The 15,909-nt window shown below is 41.8% G+C and overlaps 1 protein-coding gene across 6 annotated transcripts in view; it reads right to left on the bottom strand.

Annotated features, from left to right (window-relative positions):
- Positions 1–233: 233 nt before the first annotated feature.
- The window catches only part of LOC108394941 (sorting nexin 27), a 167,784-nt gene continuing 152,108 nt past the window's right edge, over positions 234–15,909 (bottom strand). For all 6 annotated transcript variants that reach the window (XM_073234635.1, XM_073234633.1, XM_073234636.1 and 3 more), the window contains 4 exons: positions 5,905–6,054; positions 5,460–5,588; positions 4,992–5,051; positions 234–4,100 (listed from right to left, as the gene is read on the bottom strand). In XM_073234635.1, coding sequence (XP_073090736.1) covers positions 4,053–4,100; positions 4,992–5,051; positions 5,460–5,588; positions 5,905–6,054 — 387 coding nt within the window. In that variant the 3' untranslated portion in view covers positions 234–4,052. The remainder of the gene's footprint in view (positions 4,101–4,991; positions 5,052–5,459; positions 5,589–5,904; positions 6,055–15,909) is intronic.

Genomic DNA, 15,909 nt, shown 5'->3' with positions numbered 1-15,909 from the left:
GTTTTCAAAGGAGCTACTGGAAATAGAACTTTAGATCAGGGGCCTCCCAGCTTCTCCTTTTCCAACCCTCCCCCATCTCCTGCACTCAAAAGACTGCCTCATGAGTGACTTGGGAGAACTGGTTAGCTGTTCCTTCCCATTTTCAGACTGACCATTCTAAGTCAATTCTCAAAGGTCCCTCCTTCACTTCTTCCCCTCCAACCAAAAATGATTTGAGGTCTAGGAAGCCAAAGAATAGTTTCATCAATAAATTGATTTATTTAAAAGAATATGTTACAATTAATTACACTAAGTGACATTACCAAACAATTTTAGAGTGGTTAGCTCTAGAACAAGGAAAGAAACACTGTTAGCCATTATGTGTCTGTGTATTTTCTCTTCACATTTCTTAAATCACAAATAAAAAATACAAGATACTGCAGTGAAAATACAATTAGAGTTTCTCTCAAATAAATTAAAAGTGTGCATGGCCTGGGGAAAACTGAAGCCCAGCTCACCAGCTTAAAAAGGGGGCATGATATAAAACTGGTGTCCAAGGTTAGCAGTTGGCCAAGTGCCTCCATCCCTTATCACTTCCCTCTTTGATTCTGTTCTTCCCTGGAGCTTTAAACTTCCCACACACCCTAGATTATTGCTGAGGAGTGAGCTGATGCTCTCCTGGTATGAGGCCTGGCATGATGTGCTCAGGTCAAAGGGAAAAGAAAGGGAGAAGGAGGAACTGGAAGATGGGGACCTAGAGCAGCACACCTAGAGCCTCTCCTGAGTATTCAACCACATCATCCTCCCTCCAAAAGGAAGCTAATGTGACTCAGTAATCTGGGAAAGGAACCTAGCATTATTTGGGGTCCAACAGCCCAAATGGTCTCTATACTGAATCAGTCCAGCCAGAGAGCACAATGGAGAGAAAGGAGGGCACAGTAGTCCCTCCAGGTGTAGAGACTTTAGATCAACCAGGATGCAGTTCCCTTTATGAAAACTGCCTCCGAGGAGCCAGGCACACAAGTTGGCAAAATCTGAGATGAGAGACAGAGGTGTCACTTCCTGTCAGTGACCTATCCTGCTCCTTCAAGCATTGGGTTTGGAGCTACAAGAGGGGATAACTCAAAGTTATTGGCCTGGGTAACTAAAGGATGACAGTAGATGGGCCAGGCATGGAGATGTTGAACATCTATCTAATTGCTCCCTGAGAGCTCTCTCCAGGCCTGGGAGCTGCCCTGAGCACTCACCTATGCTGAGCTTAAAGACTAGGGCAAGAGAGGAGGGCAGAAAAATGAAGAGTAGAATAAAAACATTAAGAGCAGAGAGCCCAAAGCATGGCCCAAGAGAACCTTTCTACAGGCACAGGTTTCTCAGGGCCTGCATTTTCTCCTAATCCACAAAAAACTCCAAAGAGGACAGAAACTGAGTATGAAGGGGAGGAAAAGAGGAGACTAGAAAGATCCAGGGGGAAGGGGGAACCCTTCAATTTCTCAGAGACAAACTGCCTAAAAAGACTGGGTAGAAGCCTCCCTGGGCAGAACCCAGGACAAAGAAAGGTAGTAGAGATTAGGGAGAGCAAGTGCAGAGCAAGGGGGAAAGGGAATGTTATCCTAACACTGCTTCATGCAAATAAGAGCTTGGTCCTGAAGAGCTCCACAGCCACAGTGAGCTCTGCAGCCGTCGCAGGAAGCCTGCTGCGGGTGGAGGAGCAGGCGCTGTCCCCCGGGACCTCCCTCCTTCCCTACTCCTTGCTGTAGCTGGAATTTGTTAGTGGTACAGCCTCAAGCAGGGGCTGTTCCTAAACAGATTCTGCCAATGGACCAACTCCCTATGGGTCCCTCACCCAGTCTCCAAAGCACCAAGTGAATATCAGGCCAGAAAGGGGATGGTGCCACTCTAAGGGGCTTTTGTTCCAAGAGCATCCCCCTGAACCTCACACCCAGAGGTCAGCATTTGTACTGTCACATGCTCCTGGATTTGTTCCTTTCTCTGACACTCTGAGGGAAGAGGGGCAAATTGCTACTTTTACAGTTTGAACACAGCTGGTGCCAAAAGCCTCTTTAGCATCTTAGAGTGGGAAATGAATTTGCCTTCTTTCCAGGTTATTCTTTCCAAATAATTAAGCTAAATAATTAAATTCATTTAAGCCAACCCTGTGTCAAATCCTTCAAATCAGGGATCGCTCTCTGCAACTTTAATAAGCATTCGGCATTCTTACATTTCACACTCTGTGACTCCACCTAGGTCTGGAGAAAGGGAGGGAAGACAGGAAGTCCTATAGCTCCCACACTCCCTGGGGCAAGTGGCCACCAGAATAACAGAGTGAGAGAGCAAGTAAAGTGGCCTCACAATGATCTGCAAACTAAGCTACAAGAAAAGAAACTTCAAACCATCCTAACACTGCTCAGTGAGGTTGACTAAAACCAACTATGCTGCCTCCCACTTAAAGCCAAAGATGCCCCCCTGGCAGTTTTTGTCTTGAAGGTAGAGAAGGGAAAAAGAAAAGAAGGCTCATAGATGTATTCAGTTACATCACAGCCTGACTTGGTGCTCCCAGTACAGTTATCTATGGGGCTTGCAGGGAGAATGTTGACCTACCCCAGTCAGCCCTGGCCCCAGATCATGCATGTAGCTCTCAGACCTCAAATGGTCTAACAGCAAGGTCAGACGAGGAGCTCTTTGAGGGACCACGAGATATTCCTTCAGTCTCTTCTTAATTAAATGTTGAGATCCAACCCAAATCAACCATATACCTGCTGCTCCTTCCTGGTTCCTCAGCTGGCTTGGATGGGCTATGGTTTGGTGGGCATAGACCACTGACCCATTCCAAGCTTCCCCAAGGCCTTGGGGATACTGTCAGATCCTCCCCCAGTACTGCTCTTTAAGGAAGTCACAGAAAATGTAATAGCTATAGGTGCTTACTGGTCAGGAATGAAGTAGGGGAAAGCTTATATACACGAGACATTTCTTCCTTTCTTTACCCTACCTAAGTCCAATCTTTGTGCCTAAAGGTATCAGCTTTAACTCTGGTGCCTAGTACTATTCCTGCTTCAGAAATGGCAGGGAAATGGAAAATTACGACCACGAGGTATTTCAGGTTCCTGTGGCGTCAACCTTCTGAGCCCACCCTCCCCTCCATTCTCAGCCAGTCAAGGGGAAAGCATACAAGCAGCCCTCGGGAAGCAGGAAGGAGACATGGAGTGTGGCAAGGAAGCTATGAGTGGGAGCGAGTGAGATGGACTAGGATAATTTTCTTGGAATCCAGAGACCACAGCAAGTCTTTAGACTCTCCCTGCAGCTTTGCAGCTTTGTTGCCCTTGAAAAACACACCTCTTTCTCCTCCCTAAGCAGTCTCTTTGAAGATAAAGAAATTACACTCCTTGCTCTTCAGACTCTATGGCAACCCATGAACCAGAATCTTCACTCAATACAAAAGTGGGGGAGCAGGAGGAACCCAAGCAGATTGTAAACTTTTCGAGTCCTTCATGAGGAGAGGTATTTTCCCTGTAAAATTTTTTTTTCCTTTTTAAAGTTTGTTTCAAAATAAAGAGAGCAAGAAAGAAGTCATGAATTCTAGTGAAAGGTGTGTAAAAACACAAGCTAAAAAAGGTACTGCTATCAATATGAAATTTAAAAAGAAATATATATATGTATATACGTGCAACTAATTTGTATATATATAATTTTTACATACATACATATATATGTCTGAACCGTGCAAATGGATGAAGTTCATAGTTCCAGTTTTAAAAATATAGTACAAGGAGAGTCTGTTGGTATGAGGCCCAGGTGAAGGGACAGAGATACCTTTGGCAAGTTGGTTGGGCTTATTTCTTTTCCTGTCTTAACTCAGTTGACTCCTGGTGCTGACCAATCTGTTGTTCTTTAAAAGCTCAATTCCAGAGACATGAAATTCAGACGGATTATTAAATAATATTTAGTTTAGGGCTTTTGAATAGAGTGACTTTTTTCCTTTTCCTTGTCTTTTATGTTAATGGTTAACTCTGTCTGACATGGGAGACAAAAGGGGTAAGAGAATGAGGGTGAAGAGAAAGGAAGCGGATAAGGAAAGGCTAGGTGGCCACATCCCTTTGCTGTGACCTCGCCATCTGGAAAATGTTCTGAAAGAAAAAAAAAGAAGAGTTATTGGGAAGCCTTAGGTGTCCACATTTCGTCCCATCTGGAGAAAATCCCACAAACAGAAACATAAAATGTATGACTGGATGACTCAACCTGATTGGGCCCTGCCCCTTTTAACTTCCCATGTAAAATCACAGCCTTTTAGACCTGCAAGGGACCTTGGATTTTAATTGTCTGGTTCAGCCTTCCTGTTTCATAGATGAGAAAACTGAGATGTCAGGAGGCTGATTTGCCCAAAATCACAGATAAAAAAAGCTGGAAGAGAATCCAGATCTGGTTTTCAGAGCCCAGAGAATCTACTCTGCAGAGAATATAAACGTTCATGTTCCTGACTTTACTTTCTAAACTTTGGGAACATTTTCTTTGAGAGTAGGTAGCTAGTTATTCAGAATCTTGAAATTCTGCGCCAGCATTGGTGTACACAGACAGTACAGCAGTAAAGTAAAGCAGAAGCAAAACCTTCCCACACATACACGTTCTTGGTCGGCCTAAACAGACTCTGTCATGACTCATTCAGTCAGAACAGCTAAAACTAAGGACGGCCGCCCCTCTGGGTCAGGAACAACATGCAACGTGATTTGATAAAAAATAGGAGAGGAGTGTCCATGAAGTTATGAGAGATGAAACAGCCTATACAGCCAATGGCCACTCTCTAGACAAGGGAATAAGGGCTTTTTTTGCACAGTCCAGCATCAAAAGGCTAACTTCTCTGGAAGGCTAATGATCCCTGGCTCACATGGGATAACAAGTCTCTCTGTTACTCCTATAAAAACAGAGATGGAAGTGAGGATCCCAGGTATTTGGCCAGAGGCCTATAAATTTCAAACAAACAAAAAAGATGAAAAAGTCAATTCATGATTGTTTAGAATTACCTCTTTTTTCCACTTGAGCTCGCAGAATACCCTCTCAAAACATTCATGCATGTAATTAAACTGGAAAAAAAAAATCACACAATAGCAACATTCACTGATTTTTCAAGACCAGGCACCACAGGGCCTTGAGTCTCAGCTCCTGCCATGGCTCCCAGCCTCCATCACCCTACCTTCTAAACTTGCTCAGCCTAGGGTAGTAACCCTGACAAGCAGCACAAAACCCAGGCCTAGCTCATCTACTATTCTCTGGCTCCTGCTAGTGGTAACTGTGACTGAAGAGAGATGTGAAACTGCCAATCCTAGTTGGGCCTCCAGGAAAGACTAGAACCAGGGGCTCTAGGATTCAAACAGGTTCTGATCTCAAGATAGCTGCTATCTCTATAGCTCTCTCCATGTATGCATTTAGTTGAAGGAGAACTTTAAGCCCAATCTACTTTCCCCAAGCACGCTTCTCCCTCTACCACTCACATATGGTGTGAAGATTTTAACCCATCGAGGCTTCTTCTCTCCTCGTGCATATTCAAAACAGAAGGCCATTCCTTCTTCATCTGTATCCCATCGCTGCATCTCATCCCACTCAAATGCTATTACCTGGTTCTAAACAACCAAAAACAAGAGAGTAAGTGTGAGAATGCTGGGTATCTTAGGCAAGGTGCTTCTGAACCAGGCAGCAGAAGAGAAACAACGATGTGCACGTCACTTGAGGGAAGACTGCGACAGAAGAGTACAAGTCAGTGCAAGTAGCCAAGGGAAGTGAGGATTAGTGTGAATCTAAGGCCTATTTATTATCTACCCCAGTCGAACAGTTTTGAATTCATCCCCACCATCCCAGAAAGAACTAAAGCACAGCAGGTGATTGAAAACCAAAGTCCCCCAGTGCCCCAAAACCCAGGGCCCCCAACTGTACCCTCACCTCCAGCTGCCCTTCTTCAGTGCAGGCATGCAGCTTAAAGTGCATGATGCTGATTGCTGTGATAACATGCCCCTTCCTCCTGGAGTCGCAGGCACAGTGGGGGAAGATGATTTCATTGTAGCCCTCACAAGTTCTTAGCATGTTGAGGTACTAGGGGAAAAAAAGGAAGTGGAAACAGCATTACTAGGGAACTAAACCACCACAAAGAGTGAATGAGATGGCACAAGAGAAAGAACGAAGAGAATCCTCTAGCCCAGCAATCTGAAGACCTTGCTTCTGGTCTCACACCCATCCCTAAGTTGAGACAGGAATCCAAGATGGTTTTTTGTCCAACTTCCACCTCCATAGTTCAACCCTGCTTCCTCTCTCAACAAATATACAAATGAAGTCAGAAGGGACACTGCAGCCAAGACTCCTAGGATTAGAAGGGAACTCACAAGCCATTTAGTCTGGCCCTCTACTTTCACTGCACCGAAGGGATGGCCTTATAATTAAGGAAAGGAACTAATGCTTCACCCCATTTCTTCTTCAATCAAAAGTTACAATGATCCCAGTGATGAGGATTAAGCCATCCCACATCTCATATTCATAAAATGTTTAAGCTGAAAGAGTCCTTAAAAATTAGTCATTTTACAGGAACCCACAATAGTATGAAACTTGCTTTTGGTCACAGGTAATAGTAAGTGATACAACCAGTCAGAAGCCAGGCTTCCAGGCCACTGATCTTTTCTCTATCACTAACTAGTCCCCCAGTCAGCCCCACTAGACCCTGGGGCTCTAGGATATATGCCTCCTTTAAAGCATGTGGACCAAAATCCAGTGACGTATGTGACCCTTACAGGTACAATGCTACAAGACTAATCCAGAGAGCTGTCTGAACTACTGACTCTAACTCAGCTTTGTGTCCTTTCTCCTCTACAATAAAGGATGACCTCTTTTTTACTCAACTTACTATTTTGAGTTGAAAGGGGAGAGAGTAAAAGATGAACAGGATGGACAGTAGAAGAGAAATAAGGGGACAATGATGAAAAAAAAAAAAGACAACTCATGGACTCTGACCTGGTTTCCTCTCAGGTACTGTCTCAGAAATAAGGAACAACCTTGAGCCTCCACACCCCAACTGCATGCCACATAGGAACAGGGCACACTGGTAATGTGTGCTGAGTTGGAGAGAAGACAAAGGCACAAAACCCTAGTTGTTTCAGCTAGATGGGCAGGAAGTGAGAATACACTGGACAGTTGCCTTCATTTTTACCAAGAGAGAAAAAAAAGGACACAGGCACAAAAAGGACCCTAGGCAGCCTCTGGCTCCAATGCCAGTGCATGGCACCTGAGGTCACTGCTACTGCCGCTAGGGACTGTCTGGGAAGACTGAAACAGTTCAGAGAAAAGCCACACCACGTGTTCCCTTCCCTAAATGATTTGAATTTATTTCTGCTTGGGTAAAATAATAGCAACTCTGAAGGGGAAAAGTTATGCAAGAATACAGGGACAGGTTGATTCAGAAGTGCCACAAGACTCCATTTGCATCATTTTTCTTCTCCCATCTCTCCTTCCTTCTGTCACACTACTTCATCTCCCTTTATCATCATCCTTCTTGTATTAATGATAAAAGTGGACATTGCTTAGCCCTGCTATTGGCATTATGAACAAAGAGAAATCTATGGCCATTATATTACTGTGGTAACTGTGGCAGGCAGTGTTACAGAAGAGAACTCTGCTGGGGTTACAATGAGAAGCAAAGATTCAAACAGGAAGCAGTACACACAGGAGTGATCAAGGGCCTGGGCCAAGACTGTCCAGGGCTGGAACCCTGGCCTTATCATTTCCTAACTGTGCACCCTCGGGCAAGTTATTTGAATGCAGGCAATTGACTAAATCCCAGGAGCATTAGTTTCCTTTTAAAAAGGAAAATAATAACAGTACCTATATCATACAGTTATTTGCAAGCATTAAAATACGTAGCATAGTCTTTAAGACATAATTAGGTATTCAAAAAATGACAGCTTGAAACATAATTTTAAAGTCTCCATTATCCTTAGCCAGAGGGCTCAACTGTTTTCTCTCAAGAATGCTCTGTGAGAGATTCAAGATGGCAGCATGAGAGGTAAGACAGAGAATTCCTCCCAAACCCAAATACAGTATGAAAATATAGTTAGTACAACTAGCCCTAAAACAGCAACAGGAAAGAAGGCTGCACCAGACTGCATACAGACCTCACGAACAGAGCAGACCTCACGAAACAGGGTAACATATGAAAGCCTTGAACCGGTGGGACTCAGGCCCTTCCCCCACCCCAGCTCAGGGGCAAGAGGAAGAGAAATGAAGCTGGGACGGGGTGGAAGCCTAGGACCACTGAATACCCAGCCCTGCAGGTCTGCTTTGGAACATAATCCTACATTGTGTGGTGCTCTGGAGATTGGTGGGGTTGGGGAGCTGGGACAGGCAGAGTGCTTGAGAATTGCAGCTGTTTGTGGAGGGTGGAATCCACATCTGGCCACTATTGGACAAAGGAAAGGCAGGCGGTCTGAGAAGCTTCCTAGCAGCTAGAGGGCTGCTGAAGGGGCAGGGTTTGCACGGGGCTTGCTGTAAGGGAGAAGGGATAGGTGGACAAGGTTGTCTGGGTGCACTCTGCCCAGCAGGTTGGGAACTTTTAGGAGTGTCAGGTGCTCCATCTCCCTGGCTGCCTACTCAACTCTGAGGCCCCCCACTGTGACACGCAGCCTGCCGCGCCTTCCCTCTGGCATGCTGGCACCTGCTCGCAAACTGGCAGTCACTGTGCTGGCGTCAGGCCAGCCAGAGAGAGGCCCCGCCTACAACAGCTAGAGACGCCAAGCACAGAAGCTTACAGCTGTGTGCTCGGCCCATTGGCTGACACTGGAGACAGGCACTGCAGACGGGAATCAGGAAACAGCTCTTTCCTTCCCCCCAGCACCAGCACTGCTCCCCAATGACCCCCAACCTCACTCTTGGAGCTGAAAAGCTCCAGAGACTGGAGCTTCTGGGCACTAGAGGGCACCACATAGAATTATGGCTTCCAGGCTTCTCTGGAAGAGCTCCGTAACAAAATCTCACAAACCCCAGAAAAAGGGCCAAATGAAACTGAACTCACAAATCTTCCTGAAAGAGAGTTTAAAATAAAAATCATAAACATGCTCATAGAGGTACAGAAAAATATTCAAGAACTCATGGACAACGTTAAGATGGAGATTCAATTATAAAGAAATTCCATATCTGAAATGAAACATATGATGGAGGGATTTAAAAGCAGATTAGACGTAGTACAAGAGATGGTAAATGGAATAGGGATTAGAGAAGAGGAATACAACGAAACTGAGGCACAGAGAGATAAAAGGACCTCTAAGAATGAAAAAATATTGAAAGAACTGTGTGACCAATCCAAATGGAAAAATATCTGCATTATAGTGGTATCAGAAGAAGAGAGAGAAAAAGGGATAGAAAAGTGTTATTGAGGAGGTAATTGCTGAAAACTTCCCCAATCTGGAGAAGGAGAAGGAGATAGTCTCTCAAGCCATGGATGTGCACAGACCTCCCAACACAAGGGACCTAAGGAAGACAACATCAAGACATACAATAATTAAAATGGCAAAGATCAAGGATAAAGATAGACTTTTAAAAGCAGCTACAGAGAGGAAAAAGATCACATACAAAGGAAAAGCCATCAGGCTATCATATTTTTCAACAGAAACCTTAAAGGCCAGAAGAGAGTGGAATGATATATTTAATGCAATAAAGCAGAAGGGCCGTGAACCAAGAATACTATATCTGGCAAGGTTATAATTCAACTTTGAAGGAGGGATTAAACAATTTTCAGATAAGCAAAAGCTGAGAGAATTTATCTCCCACAAACCACCTCTCCAGTGCATTTTGGAGGGACTGCTATACATGCAAGTATTCCTAAGGCTAAACAGATGTCACCAGGGGAAATAAAGCCACAGCAAAGTAGAACAGTTAATAACTAAGCAGATGCAAAATCAAATCAACTACCTCCAAAGTCAATGAAGGGATAGACAAAGAGTAAACAATATGATACCTAACATATAAAAAATGGAGGATGAAGGAAAAGGAAGGGGAAAAAAAGAACCTTTAGTTTGTGTTTGTAACAGCATATGAAGTGGGTTAAATTAGACTGTTAGATAGTAAGGGAATTACCCTTGAACCTTTGATAACCATGAGTCTAAAGCCTGCAATGGCACATGCCTATCGATATCCCCCTAAATGTAAACGGTTTGAACGCACCAATCAAAAGATGTAGAGCCACTGAATGTATAAAACAAGACCTACCTATATACCGCCTACAAGAGACTCACTTCAAACCTAAAGACATACACAGACTGAAAGTAAAGGGATGGAAAAAGATACTTCATGCAACTAATAGGGAGAAAAAAGCAGGTGTTGCAGTACTTGTATCAGACAAATCAGACTTCAAAACAAAGAAAGTAACAAGACACAAAGAAGGACATTACAGAATGATAAAGGGGTCAGTCCAACAAGAGGATATAACTACTATAAATATCTATGCACCCAACATAGGATCACCTACATATGTGAAACAAATAGTAACAGAATAAAAGGGGGAAATAGAATGCAATGCATTCATTTTAGGAGACTTCAACACACCACTCACTCCAAAGGACAGATCAACCAGACAGAAAATAAGTAAAGAGACAGAAGCACTGAACAACATATTAGAACAGATGGATCTAACAGACATCTAGAGAACACTTCATCCAAAAGCAACAGGATACACATTCTTCTCAAGTGCACAGGAATCACTTTCAAGAATAGATTATATACTAGGTCACAAAAATAGCCTCAGTAAATTCAAAAAAGATTGAAATTGTACCAACCACCTTCTCAGATCACAAAGAAAATGAAAAATCCCACAAACACATGGAGGCTTAATAACATGCTCCTAACTAATCAATGGATCAATGACCAAATAAAAAGAGATGAAGCAATATATAGAGACAAATGACAACAGTAATTAAACAATGTAAAATCTGTGGGACATGGCAAAGGCCTTGTGAAGAGGGAAGTATATTGCAGTACAGGCTTACCTCAGGAGAGAAGAACAATCCCAAATGAACAGTCTAAACTCACAACTAACGAAACTAGAAAAGGAAGAACAAATGAGGCCCAAAGTCAGTAGAAGGAGGGACATACTAAAGATTAGAGCAGAAATAATAAAATCGAGAAGAATAAAACAACAGAAAGAATCAATGAAAGCAAGAGCTGGTTCTGTGAGAAAATAAACAAAATAGATAACCCCCTAGCCAGACTTATCAACAAAAAAAGAGAGTCTATGCACATAAACAGAATGAGAAATGAGAAAGGAAAAATCACTACAGACACCACAGAAATACAAAGAATTATAAGAGAATGCTATGAAAAATTATATGGTAACAAAATGGATTAACCTAGAAGAAACTGACAACTTTCTATAAAAATACAATCTTCCAAGGCTGACCGAGGAAGAAACAGACAATCTGAATAGACCAATTACCAGAAGGAAATTGAACTGGTAATTAAAAAACTACCTAAGAACAAAATGCCTGCAGCAGATGGTTTCACTGCTGAATTTTATCAAACATTTAGTGAGGATCTAATACTCATCCTCCTTAAAGTTTTCCAAAAAGTAGAAGAGAACAGAATACTCCCAAACTCATTCTACAAGGCCAACATCACTCTAATACCAAAACCAGGCAAAGACACATGAAAAAAGAAAATTATTGACCCATATCCCTGATGAACACAGATGCAAAAATATTCAACAAAATACTAGCAAACTGAATTCAAAAATACATCACAAAGATCATCCACCACGATCAACTGGCATTCATACTAGGGATGCAAGGATGGTAAAATATTAGCAAATCCATCAACATCATCCATCACATCAACAAAAAGAAGGACAAAAACCAAATGATTATCTCCATTGATGCTGAAAAAGCATTTAACAAAATTCAACATCCATTCATGTTAAAGACTCTCAACAAAATGGGTATAGAGGACAAGTACCTCAACATAATAAAGGCCACATACATGACAAACCCACAGCTAACATCATATTTAACAGTGAGAAGCTGAAAGCTTTTCCCCTAAGATCAGGAACAAGACAAGGAGGCCCACTCTCCCCACTTTTATTCAACATTCTTCTAGAGGTCCTAGCCATGGCAATCAGACAACACAAAGAAATAAAAGGCATCCAGATTGGTAAGGAAGAAGTCAAACTGTCCCTGTTTGAAGATGACATGATATTGTACATAAAAAACTCTAAAGAATCTATGCCAAAACTATTAGATCTAATATCTGAATTCAGCAAACTTGTGGGATACAAAATTACTACATAGAAATCTGTTGCATTCCTATACACTAATGATGAACTAGCAGAAAGAGAAATCAGGAAAACAATTCCATTCACAACTGCATCAAAAAGAGTAAAACACCTAGGAATAAATGTAATCAAGGAAGTGAAAGATCTATACTGTGAAAACTACAAGATACTCATGAGAGAAATTAAAGAAGATACCAATAAATGGAAACACATCCCGTGCTCATGGATAGTAAGAATTAATACTGTCAAAATGGCCATCCTGCATAAGGCAATCTACAGACTCAATGCAATCCCTATCAAAATACCGACAGCATTCTTCAGTGAACTAGAGCAAATAGTTCTAAATTCATATGGAACCACAAAAGACCCCAAATAGCCAAAGCAATCCTGAGATGGAAGAATAAAGCAGGGGATTTACACTCCCTGAATTCAATCTCTACTACAAAGCCACGGTGATCAAGACAATTTGGTAGTGGCACAAGAACAGACCCATAGACCAATGGAACAGACTAGAGAGTCCAGATATAAACCCAACCATATATGATCAATTAATATACGAAAAAGGAGTCATGCACATACAATGGGGAAATGACAGCCCCTTCAACAGCTGGTATTGGCAAAACTGGACAGCTACATGAAAGAGAATGAAACTAGATTATTGCCTAACCCCATACACAAAAGTAAACTCAAAATGGATCAAAGACCTGAATGTAAGTCATGAAACCATAAAACTCTTAGAAAAAAACATAGGCAAAAATCTCTTGGACATAAACATGAGCAACTTCTTCATGAATATATCTCCCCAGGCAAGGGAAACAAAAGCAAAAATGAATAAGTGGGACTGTATCAAACTAAAAAGCTTCTGTACAGCAAAGGACACCATCAGTAGAACAAAAAGACATCCTACAGTATGGGAGAATATATTCATAAATGACATATCTGATAAGTGGTTGACATTCAAATTACATAAAGAGCTCACGCACCTCAACAAACAAAAAGCAAATAATCCAATTAAAAAATGGGCAGAGGAGCTGAACAGACACTTCTGTAAAGAAGAAATTCAGATGACCAACAGGCACATGACAAGATGCTCCACATCACTAACCATCAGAGAAATGCAAATCAAAACCACAATGAGATATCACCTCACACCAGTTAGGATGGCCAACATCCAAAACAACAAATGTTGGTGAGGATGTGAAGAAAGGGGAACCCTCCTACACTGCTGGTGGGAATGTAAAATAGTTCAACCACTGTGGAAAGGAGTGTGGAGGTTCCTCAAAAACTAAAAACAGAAATACCATTTGACCCAGGAATTCCACTCCTAGGAATTTACTCTAAGAATGCAACAGCCCAATTTGAAAAAGACATGTGTACCCCTATGTTTATCACAGCACTATTTACAATAGCCAAGAAATGGAAACAACTTAAGTGTCCATCAGTATATGAATGGATAAAGAAGATGTGGTACATATACAATGAAATACTATTCAGCCATAAAAAGAAAACAAATCCTACCATTTGCAACAACATGGATGGAGCTAGAGGGTATTATGCTCAGTGAAATAACCTAGGCAGAGAAAGACACGTATCAAATGATTTCACTCATCTGTGGAGTATAAGAACAAAGCAAAAACTGAAGGAACAACAGCAGGAGACTCACAGAACCCAAGAATGGACTAACAGTTACAAAAGGGAAAGAAAGGGACTGGGAAGGATGGGTGGGAAGAGAGGGATAAGGAGGAAATAGGGGCATCATGATTAGTATGTATAACGTAGGTGGGGGGACACACGGAAGGCAGTATAACACAGAGAAGACAAGTAGTGATTCTATAGCATCTTACTACACTGATGGACAGTGACTGTAATGGGGTATGTGGTGGCAACTTGATAACAGGGGGAGCCTAGTAACCATAATTTTGTTCATATAATTGTACATTAATGATAGGATAAAAAAAAGAATGCTCTGTGAGTACAGCAAAGGACACCATCAGCAGAACAAAAAGGTACCGTATGGGAGAATACAGTCATAAATGACATATCTGATAAGGGGTTGACATCCAAAATATATAAAGAGCTCACATGCCTCAAAAAACAAAAAGCAAATAGCCTGATTAAAAAATGGGCAGAGGATCTGAACAGACACTTCTCCAAAGAAGAAATTCAGATCACCAACAGGCACAAGAAGAGATGCTCCACATTGGTATGCATTAGGGAAATGCAAATTAAAAACACAATGAGATATCACCTCACACCAGTTTGGATGGCCAACATCCAAAAGATAGGGAACAACAAATGCTGGCAAGGACGCAGAGAAAAGGGAACCCTTCCTACACTGCTGGTGGGAATGCAAATTAGTTCAACCATTTTGGAAAGCAGTATGGAGATTCCTTAAAATACTAAAAATAGAAATACCATTTGACCCAGGAATTCCACTCCTAGGAATTTATCCTGAGAAAAGAGGATCACAGATTCAAAAAGACATATGCACCCCTATGTTTATGGTAGCACTATTTACTATAGCCAAGATATGGAAGCAACCTAAGTGTCCATCAGTAGATGAATGGATAAAGAAGATGTGGTGGATATACACAATGGAATTTTATTTAGCCATAAGAAGAAAACTAATCCTACCATTTGCAAGAAGATGGATGGAACTAGAGGGTATTATGCTCTCAAATAAGCCAGGTGGAAAGACAAGTACCAAATGATTTCACTCATCTGTGGAGTACAACAAAGTGAAAACTGAAGGAACAAAATAGCAGCAGACTCACAGAATCCAAAAATGGACTAACAGTTATGAAAGGGAAAGGGACTGGGGAAGGTGGCTAGGAAGGGAGATATAAGGGGATTAAAGGGCATTACAATTAGCACACATAATGTAGGGGGGTGCATGGACAATGACTATAATGGGGTATGTGGTGGGGACTTGATAATAGGGGGAATGTAGTAACCACAATGCTGCTCATGTGAAACCTAAACACGATTGTATATTAATGATACTTAAAAAAAAAAAAGTAAAAGACTGCCCTGTGAAATGATGTGTATATAAATTACTTTTTAAAAGTCCAGAGGATAAAAGCATGTGAGATAGATGAAGCATGAACAGCAGAAAGTTGAAGGCTGCTGAAGCTGGGTAGGGTACATGGGGGCTAAATGTACTATTCTTTCAACATCCTTATATATATGAAAATGTCTACAATGAAATGTTAAAGAGAAAGAAGAGTGCCCTGCATCCAAACCTCCAGCACTCAATCCAAGTCATCCTCCTAACACAGTCATAGAAGCTTTCTTCATGCTCAATAAGCAGCAAATTCTGCTTGAAAATGCTTAAGACATCTGCAAATGCCAGTGGGCATCATGCAGCCTTGACCCTACTTCTGCTTGTGTCCTTCAACAAAATGGCTTACATATAACATATTTGCTGAGAGTTCTCTTCTTTGAGAGGCACTACTACTGTTTAATAAGAAAACAGTTCTGCCATATTCCTAACTGGGAGTTGTACAGATTTTTTTTAAAAAGAGAAATGTGCAAAGTGAGGAATTAGGGAAAGAAGAAACATGAAGCTCTGAATATCTTGAACTCTCTCTTTATGACCTGGTATACATTACTCAACCTGGGGGATAACCCTTTGCCACCTGGAAATA

The sequence above is a fragment of the Manis javanica genome, chromosome 4 (assembly GCF_040802235.1).
Source record: "Manis javanica isolate MJ-LG chromosome 4, MJ_LKY, whole genome shotgun sequence".
In the NCBI taxonomy this organism is placed as follows: Eukaryota; Metazoa; Chordata; class Mammalia; order Pholidota; family Manidae; genus Manis; species Manis javanica.
The sequence above is the reverse complement of the archived record's forward strand: the minus strand, read 5'-3'. Positions and strand labels throughout refer to the sequence as shown.